A 13641-nucleotide genomic window follows, 5' to 3' on the forward strand; every position below is an offset into this window, starting at 1 on the left:
TCTTCTCAATTCCTTCATATCTTACCAGTCAGCATATCCTATCAACTCTACCTTTAGAAACATCCAGAATCTGACCATACCTCATCACTTCCAATCTGCCCTCTGGTCCCCAGCACTATCCTCCCTCCTGAGTACTGAAGTACCCTCATAAGACATTCTCTTGCTTTTGCCCTTGCCCCACTGTAGTATTTTCTCAAAACAGCAGCCAGAGAGAGGCCATTAAAACCTAAGTAGGATCATGGCATAAATAATCTGAGTTGCCCCATTCTACCCTCAGGTCTCTGATGCAATCTCCTCCTACTCTCCCCAGTTCACGCCACTCCAGCCACATTGGCCTCCTTCTGTTCAGGCCCCTTCTGCTTGGAATGCCCTTCCCCACCCATGAGCTTGGCTCCCTCAACACCTTCACGTCTCTGCTCAAAAGTCATCCTCTATGGAGCCGGCTCTCACAGTGCTTTTTAAAATTGCAAACTATACCTGCTTAGCACTCCTCATCTCCCTTCCCTGCTTTAATTTTCCAGTAAGAGTCATTAACCTCTTATTTTATGTTATTTTAAAAATTTTATACAATTATTTTATTTCTCCCTATTAGAATACTCATTTTGTCTTCCCCTACTAGTGTATATAAGCTGGAGGCAGGTGGAGATTTATATCTGTCCTTGCTCACTGCTGCATTCCTACTACCTAGTAAGTGCCTTATACACAGTAGATACTCAATAAATATGTGTTGAATGAATGGGAAGAATGATTCACTGGGCTCTTCTTACCTAAGACAGTCATCACTGTCTTCATTAGCTTCATGGGGGTCCTCCGGCGGCTGATGGAGCCACTGGTGTGTGGGGACAAGACGTTGGTTTTCCTCTTGACGTACATGTAGATCCGCAGGTACACCACGACCATGATGAGGAAGGCCACGAGGTTGGACACAGTCCAAAAAATGAGGTAACTCCTGCTGTAAATGGGGGCCAGGGAAGAGCAGGTAGAGATGTCACAGAGGCAATTCCAGCCCAGTGTGGGGACCGCCCCCATAAAGATGGCAATGGCCCAGACAAACAAAATGAGCAACGTCACCCTCTTTTTGGTCAGGTTGCTGTGGACCCGCATCCTCATGATTGACATGTGCCTCTCCACGGCAATCACCAGCAAATTGGTCAGGGAGGCAGTCAAGCTAGTGTCCAGAAGCCCCTGGCGGAGAAACCAGCGGTTGACGGTCAAAGTTTTGGAAACGGGGCCAGTGTTGAACATCAGGAATACATAGGCAATTCCGGCAAAGAAATCTGCAGCAGCTAGGTTAGCCAACAGGTAGTAGAAGGGGAAATGAAACTTTCTGTTTTTAATCACCGCTGCGATGACCAGAGAATTAGAAAAGAAAATAAACAGGCAGAAAAATGTTCCAACACACAGAACCATCACAAGCTTCGTTCCTGTCCAGTCATCGGCAGTGTCACTGTTGCTTCTATTATAAAAAAAGTCCATCTGCTTATCATAGTGACACTCATTCATTGTGGAGAAGAACTGAACATCCTAGAAAGAAATTTAAAGAAGAAACAAATATCACTCTTTGCAAAATCAATCAATAAACCACCCATTGCCCCTTGTCCGGCCAGTTTCTCTCAAGCCTTCCAATCTCAGTAAATGTCCCTGGCTCCAGGACCCAACCCTGACCTCCTATCACAGCATTTATCTCACATGGGTAATTGTTGTCTCTTTCCCAGGCGAGGTGCAAGCTCAGTGAAGGAGCGTAAATGTCACCATTATAACCCCAGAATTTATATTCCCTGGCTGCCCCAAGACAGGTCTTTGCTGAATGCTGGCTGACTGGCTGCCTGAATGTATCAATGAATAAATGATCATGGAGGCAGCAGTAAATCAAATATTCTGAGCCCTGCAATATCCACTCTGTCCTGGTAATGATTGCAGTACAGCATATTAATGCTTTCTTCTGGTGGTTTCCAGCTCATTTCTTATTTATGGGTTCTGTTCATTAATCAAAGGCAGGTTGGCAATGACAGGCACATTCTTGCCAAGATAACGGGTGTTGAGTTACTTTTCACATGACCAAGTGGCTTCCCCAAGAGTTCAATTTTCCACCACTCTGATTCCACTCCTGATCTTGCTTTTGCCATCTTTTGGTTTCAAGTACAATGACAACATTCACTTGACAAGCATGTGGTACAGGCCGGAGATTGGTCTCAATACTCCTTCCTTGCCTTTTTGTTTACTTCTTTCTTAATCTCTAGTCCAAATTGTACCAATGTGAATTTGTTTATTGGACTTTCCAACTCAATTGCTTTGAGTCAGTTTCCTTCCCTGAGCTCTCTTCAACACAGTAGGTGGTGGGAGGGCAGGCCTTCATGGGCAAGACTGAGATCTGGAGTTTGGACAGACGTCCAAGGATGTGAGAACATAACTGCCAAGCAAGGGCAAATCCTCAGGACACGTGTCTGAAAGTAGACCCCAAATTGGGTTATCTTCCCAGGCAGACAGGGAAGATACTAATCTCAGCTCCAAGATCTCTTGGACCCCAAAATTGAGGGTTTGGGCCAAGAAGGGGCTGGGCACAGGCTCTAAGATTGATTGCCCATCCTCCTATCCATGGTGGGATGTTCTGCCTCACAAGGGTCTGGGTATAGCCATGTAAGGTTCTATCAAAGAAGACCAGGGTTGAAGGTCAGGAAATCTAGTGTCTGGAGAGAATAACCATGGGCTCCCTCACAAGCAATGAGGCTGCGATGTGTCTGTGGGAGATCCAGTAGGCTCAGGCCCTGAGCAGTTCACTGCTGGGAATGAAGTGGCTCTAACAGCAAACGCTTAATGGAAATCCCCAGCTTTTAAGGATCTTATAAACTCTGTAATCCAATACCACATACAGAATCAGGACAAGCATATCAGATATCATTTTGAAGTACTACAAAACAGAAATGTATCTTAGGCAGTCTTCTTTTTATTTACATTTTAATGACACGTGATACCTTTATTTTTTTAATTTCTTTATTGATTAAGGTATTACATATGTGTCCTCATCCCCCCATTGACCCCCCAAAACCCCCCCACTCATGCCCTCACCCCTCTGTTGTCGACATGTGATACCTTTAAATGAATTGGACACATGCCTCTCTGCCATAGTAAATGGAAGGTAAGAGTATGACTTTATATGCTTAAAATAAATAAACTGAGAGTGGTCTCAAGAGACAAATAGTTCTAGTGCCTTTCCATTACAAGGAAGGGGACTCAATTTTAATAATGACCAAACAAAAATTACTCTCTTTCGCAGGATTCACCGTTATTTAATTGCCAGTATCAGATAACTCCATACAACAGGCCAATATATCTACACTTTATTGTGATAATTTTCTAAAATTAAAGGTATAGATATATTTGATCATTTTAATAGCTTCCTAATATTCCAGTTTATGAATATACCACACTTTATTTAACTGATTCCTAAATGCTGGACACTTAGGTTGTTTCTAATAGGTTGCTTTTATAAGCAAGGTTACATTCTTGTGCATTAATCTTTACATACTTGGCCAATTATTTCCTTAAGACTAATCCATAGATTTCAAGTTGAAGTAATTTATATAAATTTATTTAAAGTTTTCTGATACATATTGTCAAACTGTCCTTGAGACAAATTGTCTCTAATTCTACTAGCAGCATATGAGCGTTGAGTAGAAGATACTAATCTATAAACTTAAATTTAAATATCCAAGGAAAAAATCAGCTTTCAACAATGTTGAAAATATATAGAAATTCAAGACAAACAATAAAAAAAAACACATGAGAAATTTTAATGATGCAATTAATATGTGTCCTTTCACTAATGAAAAAGAATGTATTTTGTTTTGCTATATGCTCTAGATACCTAAGAGAAACACATTTCTAATTTTAAATTATATATCTTTGATTAATTCATCAGCAATGTCAAGATTAATATGTCAGAAGGATGTTGGAAATACAATACTACCAAAAAAAAAAACACACACATCACTTTAAGGTTTCCCAATTTTCCTTTCGAAGGTGTCTTAATATTTTAGTTTGGGTTCATAAATCTGGTTGCATTTGTAATTATATGATGTCTTAAAACCTCAATGATTTTTACTTCAAAAATCTTCAAATTCAACTTTCCTCCATAAAAACTTAAATGGCACATTCTTCGACATATTTTAACAAAAACTGTCCTGAGATTGAGAAGTAGTTTTGTCTTACAAAGTAGAGAAACCGTGATTAGCCAGAACTTTCACCAAGCAGCTCCTTATCTCTCAGCCTCGAATTCTACTTTTGGCTGAAACATATATAAGGAATTGGCTAAAAATATTCCAGAGGATAGAATATTGTGCAGCCATTAAAAAATCACATTTACCATGAAGTCATGGTAATATGAGAAAAAAACATATGCCATTACTTTAATTACAAATAATTATATATTAGGTATATGTATACATATATTTATATACATTTATACATACATAAATATGTGTGGTGTCTTGACTATTTTTTAAAGATACAGAAAAATGTTAAGAAAAAGTCTCAAAGTGTAATATTAAGGATGGTGGAATTGAGGGTCATTAAAATAATTCTTTACAGATTTTTCGGTTCCACATTTTCTGTAATAAATAGGCTTTTACATGCTACTTTAAAAATTCTGTCTGAGAAGCACACATTCTACTTAATGCATTCTACCTTTCTTGACAACTACAGTCTGAAACATCAAAATTCATGTTCAAAGGAAAAGGATTCACCTATGTCCATTATTACTACACTTATCAGCAAAGCACACTTTAGAGTTTTTCAATGATAATGAAAATAAAATGGTTTTCTACTTAAAGCTTCATGTAACCATAAAACCTTATATGCTGATAACTAACCAAATCAGGACATCATTTCCCCCAACTCTCCTATAAAATATTTCCTAATGCAATCATCCCAGAGCTCCATAAATGAATAACTGGAAGTTTTGTAAATTAGTACTTTTGATTTTTTTCTCCTCTGCCATATGCTGCCAAGCTTGTTGACCGTCCCCAGTACATATCAACTACAGATCATCGTATTTTCTTAGCTGGAAATTACCAAAAACTTTGGTGAACTTACAACAAATGATCGGATTTATCATCTCTTGACCCGTCTCAGACCTTAAGATATGATTCTGTGATCCTCGCCTAAATACCCGCTTCACAGAAATACCTTCTCTGACCAATCCAAAGTAACTTCACACTGAAGCTATAGAACCCCTAGAAGAAAACATAGGCAGCAAACTCTTTGGCATTTCTCTTAGTAATATCTGTTTGGATATGTCCCCTTGGGCAAGGTCAATAAAAGAAAAATTAAATAAACAGGACTACATCTAACTAAAAAGGCTTTGTTCAGCAAAGGAAACCAAAAACAAAATGAAAAGACAACCTATAAAATGAGAGGAGATATTCACAAATGACATATATATAATAAGGGGTTAATAAGCAAAGTATATATGGAACTCATACAACTTAACACCAAAAGACCCAAACAATTCAAATAAAAATTTGGGCAGAGGCCCTGAATAGACATTTCAGATGGCCAACAGACATATGAAAAGATGTTCAACATCACTAATCATCATGGAAATTAAAACCACAATCATATATCACCTCACATCTGTCAGAATGGCTACCATGGATAAATCAACAAATAGCAAGTGCTGGTGAGAATGGAGAAAAGGGAACCCTCATACACTGTTGGTGAGGTTATAAATTGGTATGGCCACTATGGAAAACAGTATGGAGGTTCCTAAAAAATTAAAAATAGAACTGCCACACAATCTAGCAATTCCACTTCTGAGTACTTATCCAAAGAAAATAAAAACACTAATTCAAAATGATATATGCATCTCTATGTTCATTGCAACATTGCTAGTAATAGCTAAGATATGATCACAACTTAGATATCCATCAGTAGATGAATGCATACAGAAGTGATATATACAAGATGGGGCAAAAGTAGGTTTACAGTTGTGAGTATGAGAAACATAGAGTTTATTCTCAATTCTCATATTAATTTCCATAGAGCAACTGTAAACCGATTTTTGCCCTACGCTGCATATACAGTAGAGTATTACTCAGCAATAAAAAAGAATGAAATCTTACCATTTGCAATGATTTGGATGGACAGAGTGTATAGTGTTAAGTAAAATATGTCAGACAGAAAAAGACAAATGCCATATGCTGTTACTTACATGTAGAACCTAAAAACCCCCATACACAAATGAATAAACGAAACAAAACAGAAACAAACCTATAGATATAGAGAACAAGCTCATGGTGGCCAAAAGAAAGTGGGGAGGGGAGTAACCCCACAGCTCTCATGACCAGAGAGCCCAGTTGTATCTTCACCAGAGCACCAATCATCTGTTACCTATTTTCTTTTGTGTTTCTGCATTTATAGTCCAGCCCTCACCCTAGACCAGTCTGCTCTGGGGGTGCGGGTACCATGCCTTTTATGCTCCTGTAGATAACATCAACATTTGTGGAGTGAATGAGTGAATCTCCATCGTACACTATCTCTTCCCCTCACTAAAATGTAAAGGTTCAATTACTAGTAAATGCCTTTGCTGACTTACACATCACCCACTAAATATACCAATTAGGGAACTCCTTACTTATTAACTACTTGTTCTTGGGTTAGTTACTATATCTACTTCATTATTACTACTGCATGTTTAATTGCTAATATTTGAGTGATTACTTTGTGTCTGGTGCCGGACTAAGCCTTTTACATGGGTCTCATTCAGTCCTCCCAGCAATTATGTAGATGCTCTTATTGTAGCCATCTATAATAATCTATAATAATAAAAGCATAGTATGCTAATTAAACCAGACAGCCGAATGACCTTCTGGACGTCATTCCGAATGTCCTTCCGGATGAAGCCAGAGGCAGTTAGGGGCAATCAGGCAGGCAGGCGAGCAGTTAGGGGCTATTAGGCAGGCAGGCAAGAGGTTAGGAGCCAGTGGTCCTGGATTGCAAGAGGGATGTCCAACTATATTCCCTGAGAGGTCTGGGATTGCAAGAGGGTGCAGGCTGGGCTGAGGGACCCCCCCGCCCCCACCAGACCCAGTGCATGAATTTCATGCACCGGGCCTCTAGTTTTGCAGATAAAGAAACTGAAGTGCCTTTCCCCGAGGTCACACAACTAGTGAGTGGAAGACTCAGGCAGCTGTGCTCCCAGGCGCACATGCTTTTCTACAATACACATTCTCTCTCCGCAGACAAACAAAACACCAGACAGACCAAGCGTCACACTTACAATAACTATAGAATTACCAAACAGAATGACCCGATCAAATGACATTCAAAGACTGTCTTGGATTATTTTTTTAAAATAATTGGGCATTCTCAACGGTCTTTAGGGTTTTTATTTGTTTTGTTTTCATAGCTCTAAGAAGCACGAAAAAGGCACTTTGCTGCAAATATATTTTCAAATTTTAGAATAATAGGTCACACAATATGGTCAATATCAAGACAACGTTAACATTGCTAAACTTTTTTTTTTAAATATATTTTGTTGATTTTTTTACAGAGGGGAAGGGAGAGAGAGAGAAAGAGTTAGAAACATCGATGACACAACCAAAGTACATGCCCTTGACCGGAATCGAACCTGGGACCCTTGAGTCCACAGGCTGACGCTCTATCCACTCAGCCAAACCAGTTAGGGCAAACATTGCTAAACTTTTATTCTGCCAAATCCCAGCTGTCTTTTTCTTCTTTTCTTTTATACTAAAAGTATAGAGGGCTTGAATAGTTCTGACCCAGAAACAAAAGATGTTAGACTCTGGAGCTATTACCACAACTTCGAACTTCAGTAATTTAAGACTTCATGAAATGAAGGTTTAGAAAGTCTATATGTGGAATCCAAATGAAAACTTCATGAGCAAAGCTTTCATTTAGACTCTCCCAAACTTGATTCTTTAAAAAAAAATGTCCAGCCAGCCCATAATGTGGAAACAATTATGAAAATTAAGACATCTGAAAACCACTCAAGCAGCTTTTATTTCTAGCTACATCTTAGAAGACAAGTGGCCTCCGGCCTCTCGGCTGGCTTTCAACACCACTCTCCTCTCCCTCCTAGGAACAGTCGGGGTGCAGTCCAAACAAGATGGCTTGGCGCTGGGCATCTTTCCTTTCCCTTTGGTCCACAAATGTAGAACAGTCCTCTCCGTCCTGGAGACCCAGCCACACGGGAGTTGGAGGCTAGGTTAGCTGGCATGTTCACAGCCAGGAAAGAGACCACTCCTCCATAAAGGCAAGCACATTGGCTAACTAAATACTCCTTAATAATTCATACTAATGGAAAAATCAGGATAGCCTGGGAGATCTAAACGCACATATGACCCCTGAGGTTCATTTCAGCCATTGATTTCAGGGCCTCTAGATTTGCTGATCGCTCTTCCCAGAAGTCTCTTCTCCAGATACCCAAAGGGGTCATATCTCCACCTCATTCCTACTCAAATGTCACTTCATCAGCGATCCCCACCCTGCTGCACTTTTGCCATTTAGTGCTTTACTGTCCTCACAACATTTCTCACTCCCTGAGGACGGTCCATCTCCCCATGCACTGAGGATGTCAGGGGCGCTGTGCTGTGATGGTGCATCCCCTGTACCTGGGACAACGCCCAGCAGGTAGCAGGCCCTCAGTAAACACTTGTTAAATGTAGAAGTAGAAGAAGCATCCTGTGCACATGTGCCCGCATGCACCCTAACCGTTTACCCACACTGAGCACTACTACTTTCTTCTCCTGCACACTTTCTAATTTGGGTCTCAGAACTCTTTCATTTCCCTCTAGAGGCTTGGCTCCGGCCCCGCTGGCTGAGAGGTGTGAGGAGGGGCGTTTGCCACCCTTGAACAGTGGCTTCATCGGAGTAAACAAGGCAGGGTGGTCTGAAGGGCAGTCCCACCACGAGACCTCTCCCTCGTCAGTATAGACATCAGAAACGAGGGTTCCTCCTTGGAACATAACTTCAAAAGAGAGGGGGACCCAGTGGCCAAAACGAGCAACAAAATCAAAGCACTATAACCCCAAGTATAGAATAAACATCCAAGAGTCCATACTAATATAAATAAATGACTGAATAAAATAATAAATAATAAGTGAGAAAGGAGAGGCAAGTCTCCCATGCAGAAGAACTGCAAATAAATGATGTAGCTATTGCACCCTAAAGGAGGGAAACATAACCCCCACTCCCTAAGTGAGGTCTGTGCTCAGTGACTTCCTCCCAAAGGGGGCAGTATGGAAAGGTGGGGGAGGGGAGAGTCCCTTTCAGTGGAGAAACTTGACAAACAGGACCTCAGGTGGTCGAGGTCAACATCAACAGTATAAGTGATGTTGCTAGTCTGTAATCTTAATAGAATGTTAAGAACGGCACTTCACTGTGTTATCCTCCTCCCAAAACCCGCAACCCCAGCCTGATTCTGAGGAAAAACCTCAGACAAATCCCAATTGGGAGACAGTCTACAAAAGTCCCGAGCAGGACTCCCCAAAACCGTCAAAGTCATCAAAAACAAAAATCTGAAATAATGTCACAGCTAAGAGGAGCCGAAGGAGACATGACGTCTACATATAGTGTGTACCCTGGATCCTGGAACGGAAGAGGGGCATTGGGTAAAAACTAAGGAAACCTGGATAAAGTATAGATGTAAATTGATAATAACGTATCTATATTGGTTCATTAATTTTACAAATGTACATTAACGTAAGATGACAATAGTAAGAGAAATTGTGTGCAGAAGTGGGGGTATAAACGCTATACAATTTGCTCAGTTTTTCTGTGAATATAAAACTGTTCTATAAATAAATAATTTTTAAACATTTTTTAAAAAGATGGGGTGGGGGAGAGGATATTATCAACCCTACTATACTACAGTCATTTAAAACAAAACAAAAAAAATAAAGCCCATATGTTTCGTAAGCACTTTCTTCACTCTTTGCTATGATAAAGTACACAGAGGGGTAGCAATTTGAGACTCCATTAGAAAGGATGTTGTCTGTAATCAGAGCATTGGAAGCCTCTGATGTTATTGGGTAAAGCTTGTATGTCCACTTTGGGGAGGCCTGTGGAGTGCAGGGCTGTAACAAATCTGCTACCCTCTCTTAACATATTAGATCCTTTCTCTTAAGAAAGCTCAACTCAACCTTGCTAACGTTGACTTTCTTCAAGAACCAATGGTAGCCTCAGGCAACACAAAATTGTTCTGATTTAGAACCCCTGTTCTCTACATAGAAACAGCCCTCCACAGCACACCCAGTGCCTCCGCGTGGCCGTAAAGACAGCAGCCTCACAGAGAGGCAGGCACACACGGGGTGCGCTTGGGAAACGAGAAATTTCCGTGCCTCAAGTCATCTTCAGCTCAGAGGTGGTGACACACAGGGAAACTGCCGGAGCCTCACGGATAAACAGGTTCCCGTGTCAGCACAGTTTGTGGGCCCTTCAGGTAGGGAGGCCAGCCTGCCATGTGTCAGCTGGTTCAACCACGGCTGCTTCTCTTCCCATTGAGTGGGTGGATTTACAGGAGGCCCTGGTGCACACGCACTTCTACCCTAGGACTTGTTTAATAAACAACTATAATCAACTTTATTGTTCCCTGGATGTCACTGATGACTAAAGACTGTCTTAACCTTTTGCACTCGGATGTCGAGTATGACTCGACACGGTTAGCATTAGAATAAAGGAATCGAGAAAAAAGCAAGTGAGTGCAAAGTTAAACCTCTTGGTTAAACAGGAAAGCGAGCTTGCAAACATACAGAACTACACCAAATAAAAGAGGTGAGACCCAGATTTTATATGGATCAGCAAATTCCTGGCTTAGTTTATCCAAATGTAATGTAAATATTTCATTGTGTTAGCTTTCTATATTATACAACTATTTTTTTTTACTTTTGTATTGAATTTATTGGGATGACATTGGTTAATAACGTCATAAAGTTTTCAGGTATACTGTTCTACAAGACATCATTGTATGTTGTATTGTGTGCTCACCACCCCAATTATATAATTTTAATCTCATCTAATTCATTAGGCTAGAAAGATGACAGATTTTTTCCTTTGACCATCTTAAAAGTAAAGATGTTAATCAAAATTCTCAAAATTAATATGTATATATAACATAACTGCATATGTTCTGTTACATAGGTACAACCCTTAGACTGTTGTGTAATCATGTCATTAGCTTTGAAGGAGGAGAAAATGCCAAAATTTAAAGGGACAGTCTTCTTGTACAAAGAATGGTGTCACTCAGGGAAAATGTATTTTGAGAAATTTCAGTGCTTCCTCACAGCAAATGACTTCCCATGAGAAGAAAGTTAGATTTCTTCATGTTGCAAAACTGACAACAGACAAAACGTTGGTCCGAACTGTTTGTCCTAACCTAACCGTGGTCCTGCTTTCCCTTGCTTATTCCATTTCGTGACCCGTCTCCTGCTTCCAGTTCTGACAATGTTCCAGTGACTCTTGCTCTACATGGTTGGTTCCAAATAACCCCCCTGTTACCAGGGACAGGTCAGTGGTGACCTGCAGTGATCCCTCCATGCTCTGGATGCCACAACAGCCCAGGTTAGCGCCTGACAGAATCCTGAAACTCTGTACAGGAAGGGAAATCATATTCCCAAAGCATGTGGCTGTAGTGGGAAACAAGGTTTTAATCCAGGTTTCAGAGGCTGGCAAGGAGAATGGAGCTAAACAAACAAACCAGGGTCCCGGCAGGTCAGGACGAAGGTTCATCACTAAAGCAGGAGGCTCAGAGCCCCACCCCCAAACCCCCTATCATTCCGCCTCGCTCTCCTACCGGAGCCAAGCTGGTAGTCAAACAGCACATCTGTGTAAAGACAGGTCATAGAAATGCATGTAAAGGGGCAGTTGAATGCTGGGCCTGATCTCATCGTTGGCCCCTCCAGCTCCACTCTCCATCCTCCATGTGCTCTGTACTCTGTGGGGCGAACCAACAGGCTTCCTCCCCGTTCAGCTCCCACCGATGAGAGGCCCCGGTGAGAGGTACAGCGAGAGATCTGGAGAAGGGAGGAGGCTGAGGTCACAATCCCCCGGCTCCCTCCCTCCCTGCCTGGTGGCTGCAGGTTGGCTGGGTTGGCTCCTGTCGGGCAGCCTCTCCTTCTCCCTCCACAGGGTTTCAGGTTGAGGGCTGTTAACTGCTCTATGCTGTTCCCAGCTCTGGGGCCTGCAGCTGTACCTTCTCTTGTTGGTTTACATAAACTCTGCCCTCCCCAGTTACCATTTGGCTGGGTCATCTGTTTCCTGTGGAAATCTGAGTAATACAGATGTCATTTAAAGCACATTGGGCCCTAACTGGTTTGGCTCAGTGGATGGAGTGTCGGCCTGCGGACTGAAGGGTCCCAGGTTCGATTCCGGTCAAGGGCATGTACATTGGTTGCGGGCACATCCCCAGTAGGGGGTGTGCAGGAGGCAGCTGATGGATGTTTCTCTCTCATCGATGTTTCTAACTATCTATCCCTCTCCCTTCCTCTCTGTAAAAAATCAATAAAATATATTTTAAACACACACACACAAAAACCCCCCCCACACACATTGGAATACAACAATATTTGCAAGGTTTTAATGTTATGGATTTTCTTAAATCTTTCAGTGAGATCTAGAACACAATACTTTTCCTGGTTGTAAACATAACAACTCTTCGAGAAGGAAAGAGGAAGAAATCCTCCTTCTGGCATGGACCGGTGGCACAATTCGGATGCCCTCCATGTCCCCTTGCACCTACCAGAACCCTAGTAAATTCCTCTACACATGGCGATTCAATAAATGATGGCCTACCCGCAGTTATAGGGGTGACATAACACAAAGATGACTGCATTGAATTTCAGCAGACCCCTGCACAGTGCACAGTGCACCCGAGGCCCAGTGCAAGCCAGGACCAGTTCCAGCCCTCCCTGTGTTCCTGGTCTTGTGTGCCATGGAAATACGTGACGTGGATTTGTGTTAATTTGGGCCTAAGGATTAGCCAGGCTTGAAACAAGACACTGCAGAGAAGGAAGCAGTAGATTTTTCTGAGGGGGCACTGCAGCCCGGTGTGAGTCAAAAGCAACACTGACTTAGCTACAAGGGCTGCCTTTCGGTGGGTGCCACTGCTGCATCCTCTTGTGGCATTTTTCTTTTCTTTTTTTTTTTTTAACATATTTCAGAGAGGGAGAGAGAGAAGAGAGAGAAACATCAATGATGACAGAGAATCGTTGATCGGCTGCCTCCTGCACACCCCCTACTGGGGATCGAGTCTGCAATCCGGGCATGTGTACTTGACCAGAATCAAACCCAGGACCCTTCAGCCCACAGGCTGATGCTCTATCCATTGAGCCAAACCAGCTAGGGCCTCCTGTGGTATTTCCAGTGGCGGGGCTAGCCGTGGGGGATGCTGGGTACCTGCTGCTCTCCCAGAAGCTCTGTAGTCAGTAGCCCTGGTGGAGATGCTATAAATTCAACAGGTGTTTGTCTCTGGGGACACAAAAGCCAGACACAGTCCCTGAGTAGTCAAAAAGCTTTGGGGCTCAGGAATAAGTTCGTCCCTATTCCATCCTGAGCCTCATTGTATCCTAGCATTTTTCACCTCTGCTCTTCCACCTGGTCCTTCCAACAGGAATACAAACACCAGAG

The 13641-nt window shown here is 42.0% G+C and overlaps 1 protein-coding gene across 1 annotated transcript in view; it reads right to left on the reverse strand.

Moving 5' to 3' along the window:
• LPAR3 (lysophosphatidic acid receptor 3) overlaps nt 1-13641 on the reverse strand; it is an 82812-nt gene that overhangs the window by 55326 nt on the left and 13845 nt on the right. The window contains exon 2 of the mRNA XM_008139479.3: nt 768-1524. Within this exon, the coding sequence (XP_008137701.1) occupies nt 768-1503 (736 nt within the window). The 5' untranslated portion in view covers nt 1504-1524. The remainder of the gene's footprint in view (nt 1-767; nt 1525-13641) is intronic.

This window comes from Eptesicus fuscus, chromosome 9 (genome assembly GCF_027574615.1).
Source record: "Eptesicus fuscus isolate TK198812 chromosome 9, DD_ASM_mEF_20220401, whole genome shotgun sequence".
In the NCBI taxonomy this organism is placed as follows: Eukaryota; Metazoa; Chordata; class Mammalia; order Chiroptera; family Vespertilionidae; genus Eptesicus; species Eptesicus fuscus.